Source organism: Salvelinus alpinus, chromosome 24 (genome assembly GCF_045679555.1).
Source record: "Salvelinus alpinus chromosome 24, SLU_Salpinus.1, whole genome shotgun sequence".
NCBI lineage: Eukaryota > Metazoa > Chordata > Actinopteri > Salmoniformes > Salmonidae > Salvelinus > Salvelinus alpinus.
This window is the reverse complement of record NC_092109.1, coordinates 13,168,216-13,189,077: the sequence shown is the minus strand read 5'-3', so window position 1 is coordinate 13,189,077 and position 20,862 is coordinate 13,168,216. Positions and strand designations below refer to the sequence as shown.

The 20,862-nt window shown below is 45.2% G+C and overlaps 1 protein-coding gene across 1 annotated transcript in view; it reads left to right on the top strand.

The window, feature by feature from the left end:
• The window catches only part of LOC139552196 (phosphatidylinositol 3-kinase regulatory subunit alpha-like), a 39,583-nt gene that overhangs the window by 6,186 nt on the left and 12,535 nt on the right, over nucleotides 1–20,862 (top strand). Inside the window, exons 3-7 of the mRNA XM_071363664.1 lie at nucleotides 15,338–15,430; nucleotides 16,082–16,156; nucleotides 16,297–16,428; nucleotides 17,446–17,647; nucleotides 18,145–18,227. Of these exons, the coding sequence (XP_071219765.1) occupies nucleotides 15,338–15,430; nucleotides 16,082–16,156; nucleotides 16,297–16,428; nucleotides 17,446–17,647; nucleotides 18,145–18,227 (585 nt within the window). The remainder of the gene's footprint in view (nucleotides 1–15,337; nucleotides 15,431–16,081; nucleotides 16,157–16,296; nucleotides 16,429–17,445; nucleotides 17,648–18,144; nucleotides 18,228–20,862) is intronic.

Genomic DNA, 20,862 nt, shown 5'->3' with positions numbered 1-20,862 from the left:
TTAGGCCTGGCTCGCAGTCTGCGTTCCAATTCATCCCAAAGGTGTTTGATGGGGTTGAGGTCAGGACTCTGCGCAGGTCAGTCAAGTTCTTCCATACCGATCTCGACAAACCATTTCTGTATGTACCTTGCTTTTTGCACGGGGGCATTGTCATGCTGGAACAGGATGACAATTGCCACAGTTGGAAGCACAGAATTGTCTAGAATGTCATTGTATGCTGTAGCTTTAAGATTTCCCTTCACTGGAACTAAGGGGCTGAGCCCGAACCTGGAAAAACAGTCTGACCATTATTCCTCCTCCACCAAACTTTAACGTTGGCACTATGCATTGGGGCAGGTAGCGTTCTCCTGGCATCCGCCAAACTCAGATTTGACGATCGGACAGCCAGATGGTGAAGCGTGATTCATCACTCCTGAGAACATGTTTCCACTGCTCCAGAGTCCAATGGCGGCGAACTTTACACCACTCAGCCGACGCTTGGCATTGTGCATGGTGATCTTAGGCTTGTGTGCGACTGCTTGCCCATGGAAACCGGTTTCATGAAGCTCCCGACAAACAGTTATTGTGCCGACGTTGCTTCCAGAGGCAGTTTGGAACTCAGTAGTGAGTGTTGCAAATGAGTTCAGATGATTTTTACACACTTCAGCACTCAGTGGTCCTGTTCTGTGAGCTTCTGTGGCCTACCACTTCGCGGGTGAGCTGCTGTTGCTCCTAGACGTTTCCACTTAACAATAACAGCACTTACAGTTGACCGGGGCATTGTTGGAAAGTTGTCATCCTATGATGGTGCCATGTTGAAAGTCAATGAGCTTTTCAGTGAGGCCATTCTACTGCCAATGTTTGTCTATGGAGATTGAATGGCTGTGTGCTGGATTTTATTGACCTGTCAGCAACGGGTGTGGCTGAAATAACCAAATCAACTAATTTTGAAGGGGTGTCCAAAATTTGGGGTAGGATAACATTTGGGGTTGATCAGGAAGTGACCAAGAACCCGACGGTCACACTAACAAAGCTCTAGAGTTCCTCTGTGGAGATGGGAGAAGTAGGACAACCATCTCCAGTAGGACAACCATCTCAGCAGCACTCCACCAATCTGGCCTTTATGGTAGATTGGCCAGACTGAAGCCACTCCTCAGTAATAAAAGGCACATGACAGCCCGCTTGGAGTTTGTCTGAGAGTCTTTAGATGCCTTTTGGCAATGAGAAACAAGATTCTCTGGTCTGATGAAACCAATATCGAACTCTTTTGCCTGAATGCCAAGTGTCACATCTGGAGGAAACCTGGCACCATCCCTACAGTGAAGCATGGTGGTGGCAGCATCATGTTGTGGATATTTTTCAGCTTCAGTGACTGGGAGACTAATCAGGATTGAGGCAAAGATGAACGGAGCGAAGTACAGAGATCCTTGATGAAAACCTGCTCCAGAGCGCTCAGTACCTCAGGCTGGTGTTAAGGTTCACCTTCCAACAGGACAACAACCCTGAGCATACAGCCAAGACAATGCAGGAGTGGCTTCGGGACAAGTCTCTGAATGTCCTTGATTGGCCCAGCCAGAGGAAAGGTCATGGTGGAGGCCAGGTCATCTGATGCAGCACTCCATCACTCTCCTTCTTGGCCAAATAGCACTTACACAGCCTGGAGGTGTGTCGGGTCATTGTCCTGTTGAAAAACAATTGATAGTCCCACCTAGCACAAACCAGATAGGATGAAGTATCGCTGCAGAATGCTGTGGTAGCCATACATACTTAAAGTCTAAATCAATCATCGACAGCCGCCAGCAAAGCACCCCAACACCATCACTCCTCCTTATCCATGCTTCTCGGTGGGAACCACATGCAGAGATCATCCGTTCACCTACTCTACGTCTCACAAAGATACGGCGGTTTGAACCGATACTGCTTAATCGGCCGATTTTAAAATTTAAAATAATAATAATAATAAAAATCAAATAAAAATATGTATTTGTAATAATGACAATTACAATAATACTGAATGAACACTTATTTTAACTTAATATAATACATAAATAAAATACATTTAGCCGCAAATAAATAATGAAACATGTTCAATTTGGTTTAAATAATGCAAATAATACAATGTAGAAAATAGTAAAAAAATAAAGAACAATCCTTGAATGAGTAGGTGTCCAAACTTTTGACTGATACTGTATGTAAATGTGATATTTCTGTATTTAATTTTTTATAAGTCAGCAAAAATTCAAAAAAACTGTTTTTCTTTTGTCATTATGGTGCATTGTGTTTCGATTGAGGGGGGAGGGGGTATTTAATACATTTTTAGAATGAGGCTGTAACGTAACAAAATGTGGAATGTCAAGTGGTCTGAATACTTTCCGAAGGCACTGTATATAGTTTATATTCTGCTGACTAATCTACATGGGCATTATATGGCCCAGATCTGATCTGGAAGCTTGTCTGTTTGCATTGGGCTTATTTTTAGGGAGATTTTTGTTGCTGCCTGTTTAAGAAAAATCTCTCCGGCCTTTTGTAGGGGGGAGGTTTGATATTCCATTCACAAAAGATAACTTGAGTCATTTTTGTGTTGTGGAAAAGCCTTGAGTCAACGAGATTACATGTCACACCATTGTCTTGTTCTTTTTTACAATGATTACATAATTTATCTACCGTCATAAAAAATAACAAGTGAGCTATTATAAAACAAACAACCCAGGCCATTTCGGTCAAAACCGACACAATTCTATATGGCCACTTAAGGACGCCGTATCCTTTATGTGGGCTCTTTGTCTTTGGTAGTCCTCTATGCTCACCTATAAAACAGGCTCTGGTTGCCTGGTTTCCATTCCTTGTCCTTTGTGGTGTGATTGTGAAATTCTTTAGCTGGGGATAGCAGGGTGAGCGAGGAGCCATATGAAGGGGGCATGTGTTGAGCTGTTGAGTGGCAGCGCTGAGCCCAGAGCAAGTGTGAATGTAGCACTAGGAGAAGAAAGTTTCTGTGACCCAGTTACGGAAAGGAGGGGAGAGGCAGAGAGAGCTTGATGCTGGGAGCGAGAAGAGTGGCTGGAGGGAAGGGGCTGAAGGCTGGGGAAAGCTGTTGGTGAGCTGAGTGATCAGAGCTGAAGGCTGGCTGGGGGGCAGAGGAGAGGGGCCTGGGGAGGCTAAGGGGGAGAGGTTCTGAGGAGGGCTCTGGGCGGGAGGGAGAGAGTCTTGTTGCTTCAGAGTGTTTGATTTATTGCCTGGCACTGGGGGATCTGGCAGATCTGCTCTCTCTCCCCGCTCTCTCTCTCTCCAGCTTTTTTTCTTCTTCTCACCCTACTCCTCTTTTTAATGTTTTGATAATGTTCCTGGAGTCGGCCCCGGATGGGGGAGCAAGGGGGCAAGAGGGAGGAGAGTGGAGGCTTGGAAAGAGGCCTGTGCTCTCACTGAGCCACAGGGGTTTACTTCAGAGCAGCAGATGTGGTGAGAGCGGGGGGGGGGCTCTGGACTGGGCTTGGGGAAGCATTCCGGCTCATTCCAGCTCCAAGGCTTTTTAAAACACCAGCGTGCTGCTGCTCCTTTCTTGGGCCTCTCAACTGAGGGCATGTAGCCAGCCAGCAAAGAGGAACTCCACTCTGAGCCTAAAAACCACTGAGATGAAGAAAGCGTCACTTTCAGTTAACAACTTCCATTCACTCTTTTTGGCTGGTTGGCTCCACCCTAGTAACACATTTTTAAATAGTGGTTGATCCTGGTGATGAGGCCGTTTTTTTAAGCATCTGAAGTTGTAGCTTGCGTGACAAAACGGCAGACTAGAATGTCTCTCTGGTTCAGAACCAGCCATATTTCTGAGTTTCTTTTGTCACCACTGGCGTAGTGGTGGGTACCAGCAGACAAGAGTGCTGACAACTGTTGTGATTGAATTGGTTCGCCCGTTGATACCATAACAAGATTGTAACCTACCTACCTAATGCCATTTATACCGTAATTCAATTGTGAAATCTCACATTACAGTTACATCCCATTGACAACATTTTAACATGTGTGATTGCTGGATGGTCTTTATTTATTTCAGATGTGTGTGTGCAGCTATTATGGTATTTATGGTATGCAAATAATATTTTTTTTTACCTTTTATTTAACTAGGCAAGTCAGTTAAGAACAAATTCTTATTTAGAATGACGACCTAGGAACAGTGGGTTTAACCGCCTTGTTCGGTGGCAGGATGACAGATTTTTACCTTGTGAGCTCGGGGATTCGATCTAGCAACCTTTCGGTTAATGGCCCCACGCTCCAACCACTAGGCTACCTGTCGCCCCACCTATACAGACAAACAAAATAAGGTTTTGTTTGTTTTCAAACCATACAGGAGCTTATCATTTAAACCATATTGAACATAGTGTTGCACACTTGATTAATGCAACATTTCACAAACGTGTGCACGTTTTGAAAAGCCTTAAGTTTCAATTTGGCTAACAGAACAAAAATGCCGTCACTGGTATTAAGGTAATTATTGCAGGGACGTGTGGCTTTGGAGAGCCATTGTCTTCACATTGTACAACTCGAGGCGGGTATGTGATTTAGATCTGTCTCTGTACACTGCCAAAATATGTATCATGGAGATAGTATGTGTCGTCACACTAGTCTAGTGTAAAAGAGGCCCGAAGGGTTTAGTTCAACGCTTATGATTCACTCTGGCTTTTATCAGCCTCAACAAGGCACGTAGGCTACGTGCTCCGTCTTGCTCAAGGAAATCTTTGACGCCGTTATATTTCCCGAAGCTTACCAACATAGGCCTACATATTTGTCATTCTTTGGAGACTTTCTCCCTCTCATGCGACTGTAACATGAAGGGAATGGAGGTAACCGAAATGTTGCTCTAGTCTCGTGCTGTAACAGTAGCATTTTATGTTGACATGAATGTTTATCAGACGTAAGTCACCTCATCTTTTCTCTTAGCCTTTGTTCTATCAGTGCGCTTCTAGGCACAAACTCGTGCCCCCCCCCCTTTTTTCTAAAGCCTACTTCCGGCTTCACGTGCATGTAATGGACGTTTTTAGTTTTGATTTGCTTTTAGTTTTGATTTGCCAGTAGGCTGTAGGTTACTCCGCTAGCAGCTTGCTAGCTATCTGGCTAAAAACGGCAAGCAAGCTAGCCTTGCAAACTGCGCTACGATCTGTATATGCTGTCTCTGTAGAGTGTATAGACCATTGACGTGTATAAATCCTGGATGATGGACGGTGGGGGGTGGTGGTATTGAAGCCACCGCATAGCCATCTTGGTACTCCTCAATTGTGTAAAAAATGTACGATTTTGGAAGCTATTGAAACGCATTCATTGTCTACGTTTCCTTTTTGAAAAATGTTTTATATTAGACACCTTTAATGCCATTTTCCTTAAGTGTTTATTTATTTATTTATTTACCAATGTTACTATCCACACTACAACAAACAATACTTCAATACATGTAATTCTGTCCTTGAAACATTTTTTATTTAAATACTGTAGGATTCCATTAATTATTATGGAGGACTGCTCTTATTAGGAAGTGCCAATATGGCTGACCGGTGGCTTCAAAGCCTCTCAATGGCCAATATGTAGCATCAGCAGTCCAGAGTTTTTATACAGTGCCAGTCAAACGTTTAGACACACCTACTCATTCAAGGGGTTTTCTTTATTTTTACTATTTTCTATATTGTAGAATAATAGTGAAGAAATCAACTATGAAATATCACACGTGGAATCATGTAGTCACCAAAAAAATGTTGAACAAATCAAAATATATTTCAGATTCTTCAATGTAACCACCCTTTGCACACTCTTGGCATTTTCTCAACCAGCTTCATGAGGAATGCTTTTCCAACGGTCTTGAAGGATTTCCCACATATATACTGAGCACTTGTTGGCTGCTTTTCCTTCACTCAGCGGTCCAACTCATCCCAAATTATCTCAATTGGGTTGAGGTCGGGTGATTGTGGAGGCCAGGTCATCTGATGCAGCCCTCCAGCACTCCCCTTCTTGGTCAAATAGCCCTTACACAGCCAGGAGGTGTCGAGTCATTGTCCTGATGAAAAACAAATGATAGTCCCACTAAGCTCAAACCAGGTGGGATGGCGTATCGCTGCAGAATGCTGTGGTAAATCAAATCAAATTTTATTTGTCACATACACATGGTTAGCAGATGTTAATGCGAGTGTAGCGAAATGCTTGTGATTCTAGTTCCGACAATGCAGTAATAACCAACAATGGTAGCCATGCTGGTTAAGTGTGCCTTGAATTCTAAATAAATCACACAGTGTCACCAGCAAAGCACCATCATACCACCTCCTCCATGCTTCACGGTGGGAACCTCACATGCAGAGATCATCCGTTCACCGACTCTGCGTCTCACAAAGACACAGCGGTTGGGAACCAAAAATCTAGAATTTGGACTCATCAAACCAAAGGACAGATTTCCACTGGTCTAATGTCCATTGCTCATGTTTTTTGGTCCAAGCAAGTCTCTTCTTTTCATTGGTGCTGTATCACAACCGGTTGGGAGTCCCATAGGGCGGCACACAATTGGCCCAGGGTAGTTAGGGTTTGGCCGGGATAGGCTGTTATTGTAAAATAAGAATACTTGCCTAGATAAAAAAAAAAGTTAAATAAAATGAAGGCCTGATTCACGCAGTCTCCTCTGAACAGTTGATGTTGAGGTGTCTGTTACTTGAACTCTGAAGCATTTATTTGGACTGCAATTTCTGAGGCTGGTAACTCTAATGAACTTATCCTCTGCAGCAGAGGTAACTCTCGGTCTTCCTTTCCTGTGGCAACCCTCATGAGAGCCAGTGTCATCATAGCGCTTGATGGTTTTTGCAGCTGCACTTGAAGAAAGGTTCTAGATTGACTGACCATATCTTAAAGTAATGATGGACTGTCATTTCTCTTTGCTTATTTGAGCTGTTCTTGCCATAATATGGACATGGTCTTTTACCAAATAGGACTATCTTCTGTATACCACCCCTACCTTGTCACAACACAACTGATTGCCTCAAACGCATTAAGAAGGAAGAAATTACACAAATTAACTTTTAACAAGGCACACCTGTTAATTGAAATGCATTCCAGGTGACTACCTCATGAAGCTGGTTGAGAGAATGCCAAGTGTCCAAAGCTGTCATCAAGGCAAAGGGTGGCTACTTTGAAGAATCTCAAATATAAAATATATTTTCAGTTGTTTAATACTTTTTTGGTTACTACATGATTCTATATGTGTTTTTCCGTAGTTTTGATGTCCTCACTATTATTCTACAATGTAGAAAATAGTAAAAATAAAGAAAAACCCTTGAGTGAGTAGGTGTCCAAACTTTTGACTGGTACTATACATCATTAGCTAGAATTGGACAAAAATGCTTAATAACCCAGATGAGTGCTGTGTTGGTTGTTTTGGAACTGCGTAGTTGGTCAAACTGTTATGCATGTGAATGCAGTGCAGGAGGCAAGGGTGGCCGAGTTTGACGCAGACAAAAATGAAGAGAGTGAGAGAAGGAGAGGGAGCTTTCACACTGAGACTACGCCTGCACAGTGTTAAAGTAGAGTGAAGCGTTTACATCTAGGAGAGAGAGAGGGGGCTTGTATCCAGCTGCTAACAGTAAAAAGGTAAATAGTACAAAAGTTGGTCCCATTGCAGCTCCACCAGGGAGAGCGAGTCAGGAATGAGAGGGGGAGAATGAGACAGTGACGACTGGGAGAGTACACTCTGCCTGCATAGCTGGAGATTGAGATAATAGAGCGTTCTCCTTTTCAGGGGCCTCTTTAGTGCTCGGGTGAACATCTGCTATACTGAGCCACTTTCTGAAGGGGGGGGGGGGGGGGCTGCTGCTGCTCCTCCTCCATGTTCAAATATTGCCTTTCTGTTCCTCTTTCTCGAGCCTATGATAGATAGCCATACCCCCGCTAAAGTCACAGACCCAATGGGACAGTGTGTTCTAATGTAGTGGGAACTCAATAGAGCCGATGGCAGCTGCGGTGTAGTTGGGGTGGTAATGGCACTCATCTGGTGGTGGAGGAGGGGGGGGGGGGGCACAGACTGCACGGTAGACTGATTTGTGGCGTTGTGATGAATCAGTGGAATTGTACTAAGTGCTGATTGCAGTAACTTGGGCACAATGCAGGCAGAACAATAAATGGATACGCGGTGAATGGGTACCGAATGGCGGCTGTTTCTCTCGCGTGTGCGCACACACACACACACACACTGGGTCTTCTGTGCCGTTAGCGTTCTGGTTGACTACTTTACACATTTGATTCCCCTGTTTTTTAGTTTTGTTCTGATTATTTTGTTTAGATGCTAAATGTAGCATATGTTGTTTTGTGTTTCTCCTATTGCAGACAAGTAGAATGACAGGCAGTGAAGGTAGAAACGACTTATAATGTGTAAGAAGTCAGACCAATGGGGTGTGTTTATTCGCATTTCCACCCGTTGAGATTTCAACCCGTCAAGCGAAGGGGGATATCGAGCCGTCCAAATGAGAGCTGATCACAGTCAACAGCAAACACAACCTCTCTAAAATCACGCGCTGTTCAACGGAACAACAAAAACATGTACAGAACTTAATTTGAGGGCAACAATAAAATCTATCCACATTGTAATTGAATTTCTCTTTTTAATGCTTCACCATACTGCGCTTGGCCCTGCTCCATTCCAGTAAAACGCCTGTTTTTATGGGCCCTGTGTGCGTGAGAGGGCTCACATGTGCTTTTCATTACTTGATCGCCTCCCGAGACTGGAGTCTGAATTGGCAAATGTTCTTCCTGGAGGCGTAGCATGTCTGCCAGCAGGATTAGCCACAGGTTAGAGAGACGGAGAGGGAGGGGGGGGGGTGTAAAAAGAGAGAGAGAGAGAGGAGGTGGGTGCTGTGAGGGAGAGGTAGCGAAAGAAGGAATGAAGGAGAAAGACTAGATGTGGAGAGAGGGAAGGACCGAGGGAGAGATTTGGCGGAATAGCCAAATGTCAATAAAATGCATGGGTGTCGTGAAAGCCAGCCTCATGTTGAGAGCTCGTGGAGTAATATATTGTTCCAAAGGGGACTTATTGCTGCTGATGCCACAGCCCATATTTAATACTGTGGCTCCCACTAAATCTAATATGTCACTCCTGCTAGCTCTATCTGTTTTTAAAGTGGACTTGCAGACACCTCCCGCTTTGCCCATTGTTAAATTACCCTGGTACGTTTGTCATACTGGCTAAGCAAAGGTTGGTTATTTTGTTAGATTATAATGGGAATGTTTTTGATTTTAATTAATTGATGTTGTCCCTAAAACAGAAAATGTTTCTTAATATAGGCCGCGATGTTAATGTTTCTTGTCATTATCTGTCAGATCATTTCATGGCAGAAGCTAATGAGTCGTGAAGATGTACATTGTTGCTTGTTTATTATAAACCTTCAGTTGAACCAACTATTTTGCACAAAGCGCCAAATGATTGTTATTTTCGTTTTTTCCCCTTTCGATTCTTGCCTCCAGTGTAGCAACAGGCTTTTCATTGGCTCTCATTGAGTGCATGTGTTGCTCTTTTCTCTCTGCAGAGGGGGACATAGTCTCACTTTTCCAAGCTCAAGGCTACTCCATGTTCTATAGCCTGTTTCTCATGTACCACTGCATGGTATACTAATAAGCCACACTGACCTGCCTATTTCACCCAATAGCTTTCTGATACTATTCTTCCGGATGCAGTCCGTCGTCTGGCCACAGTCATGCCGGCAGTTCAAACCTTTCAACTGGTGAGAGATTGTTCCCCTCTAGCCTAAACCTGCAGGGTATCACAACACCAATGGCAGCTGCGTTGACTGCCTCAACTTGTGGTTGACTGACTGACTGACTGAGGCCTGGGAGGTTATGAGGCCTGCCAAAGGCGCAGGCTTGTGGAGACTCGTTCAAGGGTCCCCCCCTTTCTCTCGCTTTCTGTCGAGCACTCTCTTGCTCTTCTCAAGTTGCCAGGGCAGCCAGCTTTTCAGATTGGGAGAACAGTTTGTCTGATGCACAGTCCTCCGCTGCAGTGAAAGCAAGACCGGGGTGAATTTGAAGTGTTTCTGAATTAGAGGAGGAAACAGTTTGTTCTTTCGTGAATAACCTATTCCGCTGTAGGCTGCTACTCTTAAACATTAACATTTTATTGCGGTGTGTCTTTGCATAAACTTGCACTTCCCTGGCCCCTTTGAGTAATTGTCTCAAGCCTGGGTGAAGGTTTCTGCTATGTGCACAAACATTGTAATAATGCGGGCAGAGAACATTTAAAACATTTTGGGAACTGTGGGAGAGACAGCAGTGAAAGCTGCAGAAGGACTTACCCTACCTGTATGTTTGCATGCCCTGTTAGCTTTCCGCAGAGCAAAGGGGCCAGAGAAGGGGGCAAATATTTTCTCTCTCTTTTGTTCTCACCCCCTCTGTCTCTCTCTCGCTCTGTTTGTGTGTCTCTCTCGCTCTGTTTGTGTGTCTCTCTCTCTCTCGCTCTGTGTTTGTGTGTCTCTCTCTCTCTCGCTCTGTGTTTGTGTGTCTGTCTCTCTCTCGCTCTCTCTCTCTCGCTCTGTGTCTCTCGCTCACTGTGTGTGTGTCTCTCTCTCGCTCTGTGGCTCTCGCTCTCTCTCTCTCGCTCTGTGGCTCTCGCTCTCTCTCTCTCGCTCTGTGGCTCTCGCTCTCTCTCTCTCGCGCTCTGTGTGTCTCGCTCTCTCGCTCGCTCTCTCTCTCTCTCGCTCTCTCTCTCTCGCGCTCTGTGTGTCTCTCTCTCTCTCTCTCTCTCTCTCTCTTGCTCTGTGTGTGTGTGTGTCTCTCTCTCTCTCGCTCTGTGTGTGTGTGTGTGTCTCTCTCTCTCTCGCTCTGTGTGTGTCTCTCTCTCTCGCTCTCTCGCTCTCTGTGTGTGTCTCTCTCGCTCTCTCGCTCTCTGTGTGTGTCTCTCTCGCTCTCTCTCTCTCGCTCTCTGTGTGTGTCTCTCTCTCTCGCTCTCTGTGTGTGTCTCTCTCTCTCGCTCTCTGTGTGTGTGTGTCTCTCTCTCTCGCTCTCTGTGTGTGTGTGTCTCTCTCTCTCGCTCTCTGTGTGTGTGTGTCTCTCTCTCTCGCTCTCTGTGTGTGTGTGTCTCTCTCTCTCGCTCTCTGTGTGTGTGTGTCTCTCTCTCTCGCTCTCTGTGTGTGTGTGTCTCTCTCTCTCGCTCTCTGTGTGTGTGTGTCTCTCTCTCTCGCTCTGTGTATGTGTGTCTCTCTCTCTCGCTCTCTGTGTGTGTGTGTCTCTCTCTCTCTCGCTCTCTGTGTGTGTGTGTGTCTCTCTCTCTCTCGCTCTCTGTGTGTGTGTGTGTGTGTCTCTCTCTCTCTCGCTCTCTCTGTGTGTGTGTCTCTCTCTCTCTCGCTCTCTCTGTGTGTGTGTCTCTCTCTCTCTCGCTCTCTCTGTGTGTGTGTCTCTCTCTCTCTCTCGCTCTCTCTGTGTGTGTGTCTCTCTCTCTCTCTCGCTCTCTGTGTGTGTGTGTCTCTCTCTCTCTCGCTCTCTGTGTGTGTGTGTCTCTCTCTCTCTCGCTCTCTGTGTGTGTGTGTCTCTCTCTCTCTCGCTCTCTCTGTGTGTGTGTCTCTCTCTCTCTCTCGCTCTCTGTGTGTGTGTGTGTCTCTCTCTCTCTCTCTCTCTGTGTGTGTGTGTGTCTCTCTCTCTCTCTCTCTCTCTCTGTGTGTGTGTGTCTCTCTCTCTCTCGCTCTCTGTGTGTGTGTGTCTCTCTCTCTCTCGCTCTCTGTGTGTGTGTGTGTCTCTCTCTCTCTCGCTCTCTGTGTGTGTGTGTGTCTCTCTCTCTCTCGCTCTCTGTGTGTGTGTGTCTCTCTCTCTCTCGCTCTCTGTGTGCGTGTCTCTCTCTCTCTCGCTCTCTCTGTGCGTGTCTCTCTCTCTCTCGCTCTCTCTGTGTGCGTGTCTCTCTCTCTCTCGCTCTCTGTGTGCGTGTCTCGCTCTCTCTCTCGCTCTCTGTGTGCGTGTCTCTCTCTCTCTCGCTCTGTGTTTGTCTCTCTCTCTCGCTCTGTGTTTGTCTCTCTCTCTCGCTCTGTGTTTGTCTCTCTCGCTCTGTGTTTGTCTCTCTCTCTCGCTCTGTGTGTGTCTCTCTCTCGCTCTGTGTGTGTGTCTCTCTCTCTCTCTCTCTCGCTCTGTGTGTGTGTGTCTCTCTCTCGCTCTGCGTGTGTGTGTGCGCTACGCGCTCTGTGTGTCGTTCTCTCTGTCTGTGTGTCGTTCTCTCTCTGTCTGTGTGTGTGTCGTTCTCTCTCTGTCTCTGTGTGTGTGTCGTTCTCTCTCTGTCTCTGTCTGTGTGTCGTTCTCTCTCTGTCTCTGTCTGTGTGTCGTTCTCTCTCTGTCTGTCTGTGTGTGTGTTGTTCTCTCTCTGTCTGTGTGTGTGTCGTTCTCTCTCTGTGGGTCTCTCTCTCTGTGGGTCTCCATTTGATCTGTTCTAATCACCAACTAATCAGCCCAATTTATTTGGCCATTTTGTCTGTCACTCGACACCGGCCCGTCGGCGTTGGAACTATCAGGTTGCCCCGATGGTTCCGAGAGGCAACTCTATCTCCCCCTGCCCTTCACAGGGCAGCTATGGATAAAGTAAATAAACACGACCCCAGACACTAGTACTGCGGTTTGACAGAATGTCTCGCAACCGATTGGTGGTGGTGGGGGGGGGGGGGGGGCCTTAACCTCTCTGGCATATGTGGTCCCACCTGGCCAACATCCAGTGAAAATGCAGAGCGCCAAATTCAAATAAATTACTATAAAATTAAACTTTCATGAAATCAAACATTCAATATACCAAATTAAAGCTACACTTGTTGTGAATCCAGCCAACGTGTCAGATTTCAAAAATGCTTTACGGCGAAAGCAAACAATGCTATTATCTGGGGATAGCACACAAGCAAACAGACCATCATATTTCAACCCTCCCGGCACGACACAAAACGCAGAAATAAAGATATAATTCATGCCTTACCTTTGACAAGCTTCTTCTGTTGGCACTCCAATATGTCGCATAAACATCACAAATGGTCCTTTTGTTCGATTTAATTCCGTCGATATATATCCAAAATGTCCATTTATTTGGTGCGTTTGATCCAGAAAAACACAGATTCCAACTTGCACAACGTGACTACAAAATATCTCAAAAGTTACCTGTAAGCTTTGTCCAAACTTTCCAAACTACTTTTGTAATACAACTTTAGGTATTTTTTTATGTAAATAATCAATCAAATTGAAGACGGGATGATCTTTCTGGTCACGCGCCTCTAATAAACAGTACACTTCACTGGAGCCTCATTCTGAACATGGCTACTTCTTCATTTCTCAAAGGAAAAACCTCAACCAATTTCTAAAGACTGTTGACATCCAGTGGAAGCGATAGGAACTGCAGGAAGGTCCCTTAGAAATCTGGATTCCCAATGAAACCCATTGAAAAATCTGAATGGTTTGTCCTCGGGGTTTTGCCTGCCAAATAAGTTATGTTATAGTCACAGACATGATTCAAACAGTTTTAGAAACTTCAGAGTGTTTTCTATCCAATACTAATAATAATATGCATATATTAGCATCTGGGACTGAGTAGGAGGCAGTTTACTCTGGGCACGCTTTTCATCCAAACGTGAAAATGCTGCCCCCTATCCACAAGAAGTTAAGTATGGTATTTGTGCTAAAATCAGTGTGTGTGTCTATGTAAAGATGAACATAGAGTTAGCATTTCACTTTAGGTAGTTCACTTTGCTCCTTTTGTTAAGAACCCCAATGTATCTTATTGTAGTTATCACAAAGGTAAATCAAGTCTTATCTGTAATGTAGGACTGCTTTAATGTTGCTATACATGTAGAACTAGGACATGATTGTGTCTTGGCGTTGCTGTGCTTTTTATCCTGCATATTGACTTTTTGTAGCGATGGGGCCAGGTGTAAATTTAGCCCCAGATTGTGAAGTGAGTTTCCCAGAAGCGGGAGGCCAAGGCTGGTAGGGCTTTGGCAGTAAAGGGGGGACAGCAGTGTAGGATGTCGGTCTGGGTAGGAAGGTTACACTTCCATGCTGTGCAGAGGTGGCACTGGATGTCTAGCTCTCTATTTGGGGAAACGTTGGTGTTCCATTAGCTCAAAGTTCACTGCTTCTGAGAAAACCGCTCCTCTTTTTGGTCCGTGTGGCGCGTTCCACACAGTAATGTCTTCCAGATGACAGTTGTCTCTAGCCTACACGGGAGAGCATGTTTGGTGGTTAAAGGTCTCTCTCTCTTCTGATCCAGTCGGTTCACACGCAACCGGACAGAGTTTTTCCACAGTGTCCGGTGTGAAACGAGGACATGGCAATACATATGGCAGATAATTATTTAGCCTAGCAAGCAGCCTCCTGGGGGAGCGAATGTTTCCAGGCTAATGACCGGCGTGTATCCGTAGATGGCAATGCTAGATGCCCACTTTCATGCCCGTTTACAAAAAAGTTAAACAATTTCAGGGTAGAGAGAGAGAGGGGGAAAAGAAAATGTAAAAGGGTCTCCATTCATGGTTGTCTGCATTTGAAACTGCAGACTCAAAGCTTTGAACAGTTGGCCCTTTCAGAAAAGTGCCCTTTTTAAAAATAACCTTTTTTGCAAATCCAAATAAAATCTGTGCCAGCCCCCGGAGCCTTTCATGTCCACCACACCTGAATGCTAAGATTTAATGAGAAGAAGAGAAAAAAACCTGGCTAGACCTGGCTTGGCTCAGACCTGGCTTTCCTCAGACCTGGCTTGCCTCATGCATATCACTGGGTGTTTGCTTGGTCCAACCCAGCGTAACCTTAATGGTATCTACTGCTCAGCACCTCTCTAACCTGAATCGGTCGGTTGTGCACGGTTGCCTTTTGGTCTCTCCACCACTCCTTTGGTCTGGTGTCTTCTCTATACCTTTTTGAAGTTGCGCTCCAGTCCCAAATCGCCCTTCCTGCCCATTTGAAAGGCACAGCCGCTCTCTGCCCACCATGTGAACGCATGGCATAGTGGGATTATTATATTAATAGCTTGCCTGAGGGCAAGGGGTGGGGATGGAGGCCATCTTGGTGGTGGAACTGAAGTGTGGAGGCCCAAAATGGACCCCTTTGTGTCTTGTTAGAGGGTGGGAGAGATTGACTCTTGCATATAACCAACAAGGGCTTGGTTAAACAAGGGTTGGGCGATTTTAAAAATAAAAAAAGACTGAATTTCAATTCACTTCCTGATACGTTTTAAATGAAATTGACCCCAACTAAACCTCCAACTCATAACCTCCCAGTCTGTCTTTCTCTTAGCCTTCACCATGTTGTTACCTATTGAATCCTGAAGATGACCTTTTTAAGTGAAAATGACAGAAACTAAAATACTGAACCACTATTCCTCTCTTCTTCTCTTGTCTTCCAGGCTCAGCCCTACTGGACCTGACGGAGCAGTTTTCCCTCCCGGAGACGGCTCCCCCCATGCTGGCCAGGCTGCTGGAGGCCATTGAGAAGAAAGGTGAGCTGAGCTGGCCAGTACACACCGGACTAATACAGAAAATGGCCTATATTTGCATTCTAGAAGATTCACTGCTTGTTTATCAACAACATAATTTCAATTCGTTGGGGCGGCAGGTAGCCTAGTGGTTAGAGGCAGGTAGCCTAGTGGTTAGAGGCAGGTAGCCTAGTGGTTAGAGGCAGGTAGCCTAGTGGTTAGAGGCAGGTAGCCTAGTGGTTAGAGGCAGGTAGCCTAGTGGTTAGAGGCAGGTAGCCCAGTGGTTAGAGGCAGGTAGCCTAGTGGTTAGAGCGTTAGACTAGTAACCGATAGGTTGCTAGAACGAATCCCAGAGCTGACAAGGTAAAAATCTGTCTTTCTGCCCCTGAACAAGACAGTTAACCCACTGTTCCTATGCTGTCATTGGAAATAAGAATTTGTTCTTTACTGACGTGCGTAGTTAAATTAAGGTTAAATAAAACATTTAAAAAGATATATATATATATATATATATCCTTCAATGTGTTTTTCTACTTAAATCTGAATAGTTTTCATAGTGATTTTTATGGACTTTCTAGGAATCAAAGTAATTGCATGTCAGCTATGCGCTTTCCAGGAATCAAAGTAATTGCATTTTAGCTAGTGGCTTATCATGTGCTCCTTGATTTGGCGTAGGTCTGGACAATCCAACTCTGTACAGGACCTTCACAGCCGGTGGTGGACTAGATGTCAGACAGTGCTTTGACACTGGTGAGCGGAATTCATCTTGTTCACTTATTTCCACCCAAATTCAACGTCTCTTTTTATTTAAAAAAAAGTGTGTTTTTATATATATATATATATATATATAAAGCAGTTAGACCTTGAGCTAATGTGTGTGTTGTGTTCAGATCCTCCCTCAGCAGACCTGGACCAGATGGACCTGCAGATGTTGTGTGATGGTCTGAGTCGGTACCTGCAGGACCTTCCCCAGCCTGTCATCCTACCAGCCATTTACACTCAGCTGGTCCACACCGCCCAAGGTACACACACACACACACACACACACACTATAAACACTGCCATTCACTCTCGTCAGAATACACCACATGATTACAACCATTATTCTATAGCACCCAGTGTTTCCTTGCTGTTTTACTCGAAAGTGTGTCGAGTCAAAATCAACATGTTGGTTAGAGGTTGAAATTTGTTTTAGCTCTCAGCAATCATGCCGAATATTTGAATATAGGCTTTCAGTGGGCCGTGCCCCAACCTAAAGGTACACAGCAGCCCTAACCTAATCTTCCATTGGCCGGACGATGGAACACTCTGTACTTTGAGATTGGAGAGGGAACCCAGAGGACTTAGAACTAGTGTCAATATCCACCCGTTGGCCCTTACACAGAGAGAGGACACACTATCCCTTTCTCTATCGCTCTCTTTCTCCCTTCCCCCATTTCTTAGGTTCGCTCTCTCTGTCTTGGGTTGTCTGTCTGTTTCTCTCTCTCTCGCCTTCTGTCTCTCGACTTCTGAACCTCTGTCCCTCCCTTCTCTGTATCTCTACATCTGTCGTGGGTTCTCTCCTTCTCCCTCCCTCCCTTTGTTCTGTTCTTCAGTGCTCGCTGGATTATCGTTCTGTCACACGGCCAGAAACAGGATATCTGTGGTTAATAGCAACTAAAATAAGCCTGAGGGTTTATCTCCCACATTTCAGTGCTAGCCAATCATCTGCAAGTGTATCTTGCACTCCTCACTCATTGTCGAGCACACACAATCTCAATGTGGTTTTCAAACCCGACTACTGCACACAGAGCTCTTCCCCCCCCCCGCCAGCCCATTGGTCGAAGGGAAGCCTGCTCACCTCACACCTCTGTAGCTACAACTGAGGGACCTTTTGGAAGGGTTTTGTCAGTGTGACATTCCTTCTTCTCTGACACGTGTGTGTGTGTGTGTGTGTGTGTGTGTGTGTGTGTGTGTGTGTGTGTGTGTGTGTGTGTGTGTGTGTGTGTGTGTGTGTGTGTGTGTGTGTGTGTGTGTGTGTGTGTGTGTTGATCCCACAGAGGTGCAGAGCCCTGAGGAGTGTGCCCAGCAGCTGCGTCACATCGCCAGCGCACCCAGCCTTCCGGCCCAGTACTGGCTCACCTTCCACTGCCTGTTGCGCCACTGGTCCCGGGTGTGTCACAATGCACCCAAGAACCTACTCAGCTCCCGCACGCTCGGTGAGATCTTCAGCCCGATGCTCTTCAGACAGCAGGCTGCCAGGTGGGTGGAAGAGACAGACAGGCAGACAGATCTGACTGACGCTGTCTGGCTGACGCGCTGACGCTGTCTGGCTGACGCGCTGACGCTGTCTGGCTGACGCGCTGACGCTGTCTGGCTGACGCTGTCTGGACGACGCGCAGGCTGGCTGACTGACTGGCGCACGCTCGCTGACTGACTGGCGCACGCTCGCTGACTGACTGACTGACTGGCGCACGCTCGCTGACTGACTGACTGACTGGTGCACGCACGCTCGCAGACTGGCTGTGAAAGGATTAGGTTGGGAAGCTTTTCTATTTGCTAGCTGTGATGTAGCAATTATAGGAGCCAGGCTTGAAGTCCCGTCAGTTAGAGACCGAGAGAAAGAGGGAGAGAGAGAGACCAAGCACAGATTAACCAGAGCAGCAGGGCCAGTCAGCTGGCTGGAAAATCACAGACTCAATTTGACTTTCATTTCGTCCTTTTTTTTCTTCTCTTCTTCCACTTGTTCACATCATCAGCTGTGAGTCCAGCCCAGATGCTCACATCAAGATCATCGAGACCCTTGTGACCAGCGAATGGACAGAAGCCCAGGCTGCTCCAGGTAAGAAAACACACATTCCTCTTCTATTATTCAGCATGTAGAATGCTCTTCTGGTTGGGGGTGTATGCAGAGCTATAGAGTGACTGTCTCTGTATCTCAGTTCTATATTTAAAGCGAAACTAATGCCCATCCCTGCCTCTGTGAAAGCGATTTACGTTCATGTGCTGTACTGTGTTATAGAAAGTTAAGACTGCATAATCACACTGCACTGTGCACAAACAGGTCGCTATTGTGGAACAAAAATCGCTACTTCAATTTTTATAACATTTTTCTATTTTAAATATCACTACGCTGTTTTTGATATACCACGGCAAATGACTACAAAGCAATATTAAAATATTAATATTAAAAGCTTTTATTAAACACATTATTTTCCATTGGTTCTAGCCTAGCATTTGGTTTGCTTCGTGTATACTTAGCGTTGGAACCTGCAAAGCATTCTCCTGAGATTTTGGTAATGAGCCTCTTTATCTACTTCCCCCGGAGTCAGATGAGCTTGTGGAGACTGTCCAGTATGTTAGAGGCAGTTTCGCGAGCCAATGCTAACTCCCATTAGCTCAATGACTGGAAGTCTATGGTATCTAACTAACAGTTATGCAAATTGCTAAATATACAGTGTATTCCGAAGGTATGCAGACCCCTTGACTTTTTCCACATTTTGTTACTTTACAGTCTTGTTCTAAAATTGATTTAAATAATTTCAAATCCGTATCAATACCCCATAATGACAAAGCAAAAAGTAGATTTTGGACATTTTTGCGCATGTATTAAATATAAACACAGATACCTTATTTACATAAGTATTCATACCCTTTGGTGCATCCTGTTTCCATTGATCGTCCTTGATGTCTCAACAACTTGATTGGAGTCCACTTGTGGTAAATTCATTTGATTGGACATGATTTGGAAGGGCACACACCTGTCTATATAAGATCCCAATGTTGACAGTGCATGTCAGAGAAAAAACCACGCCACGAGGTCGAATGAATTGTCTGTAGAGCTCCGAGACAGGATTGTGTCGAGGCAAAGATCTGGGGAAGGGTACCAAGAACCTTCCAGAAGTACAACCATCTCTGCAGCACTCCACCAATCAGGCCTTTATGGTAGAGTGGCCAGACGGAAGCCACTCCTCTGTAAAAGGCACATGACAGCCTGCTTGGCGTTTGCCAAAAGGAACCAAAAGGACTCTCAGACAATGAGAAGCAAGATTCTCTGATGAAACCAAGATTGAACTATTTTGGCCTGAATGCCAATCGTCACTTCTGGAGGAAACCTAGAACCATCCCTACGGTGTAGCATGGTGGTGTCAGCATCATGCTGTGGGGATGTTTTTCAGAGGCAGGGACTGGGAGACTAGTCAGGATCAAGGGAAAAATGAACGGAGCAAAGTACAGAGAGATCCTTGATGACAACCTGCTCCAGATGGCTCAGGACCTCAGACTCAGGCGGAGGTTCACCTTCCAACAGGACTACGACCCTAATCACACAGCCAAGACAATGCAGGTCTCTGAATGTCCTTGAGTGGCCCAGCCAGAGCCCGGACTTGAACCCGATGCAACATCTCTGGAGAGACCTGAAAATAGCTGTGCAGTGACGCTCCCCATCCAATCTAACAGAGCTTGAAAGGATCTGCAGAGCAGAATGGGAGAAACTCCCCCAAATACAGGTGTGCCAAGCTTGTAGCGTCATACCCAAGAAGAGTCAAGCCTGTAATCGCTGCCAAAGGTGCTTCAACAAAGTACTGAGTAAAGGGACTGAATACGTATGTAAATGTGATATTTCAGGTTTGTTTTTTGTTTTTGCAAAAATGTCTATAAACCTGTTTTTGCTTTGTCATTATAGGATATTGTGTGTAGATTGATGAGGGGGGAAAAACATTTGAATCAATTTTAGAATAAAATAAAGTTTTTGAATAAAATGTGAAACAAGTCAAGGGGTCTGAATACTTTCCGAAAGCACTGTATCTTAGACTAAGGCTGCAGGGTTAAAGGGATTGGGAAGCCCTTTATCTTCTTCCCAGTCAGTTGAACTCGTGGATACCACTTGAATGTTTTTGCAATTTGCATAACTGTTAGTTAGATACCCATAGACTTCCAGTCGTTGCGCTAACGCTAGTTAGCATTGGCTCGCAAAACTACTTCTAACATCCTTCATACTTGATGCAGAGACACAAAAATGGTAACCACAAGTTCATGTGACTCTGGGGAAGCATATAACATGCTTCATTGCCAACATCCTAAAGTGTCCCTTTAACCCATAGTAGTGTCTCAATAATGGCATCTTAAACTCTGTTGCGTAAGAAGGGGTTGTGTTCATTTTTGGTCTGGTGCCGAGGATAGAGCCACCTTCCCCTTTTGAACAGGAAATCAGTGGCTTGTTGAGATCAAAGATCAGGTTTTTAGGTAGATTCCATCAAACGTGCTGTGCACAGAAGAACCCTCGATTAATTATGTTAGACTTTGTACCGTGGCCAGATATGCACTGAGAACTAAAGTTTTAACATTTCATAAATTCAGGTTGTGACGGAATAAAACCATGATATATATATATATATACATACACATCTGTATGTGTGTGTGTGTGTGTGTGTGTGTGTGTGTGTGTATATACATACATATATATATATATATATATG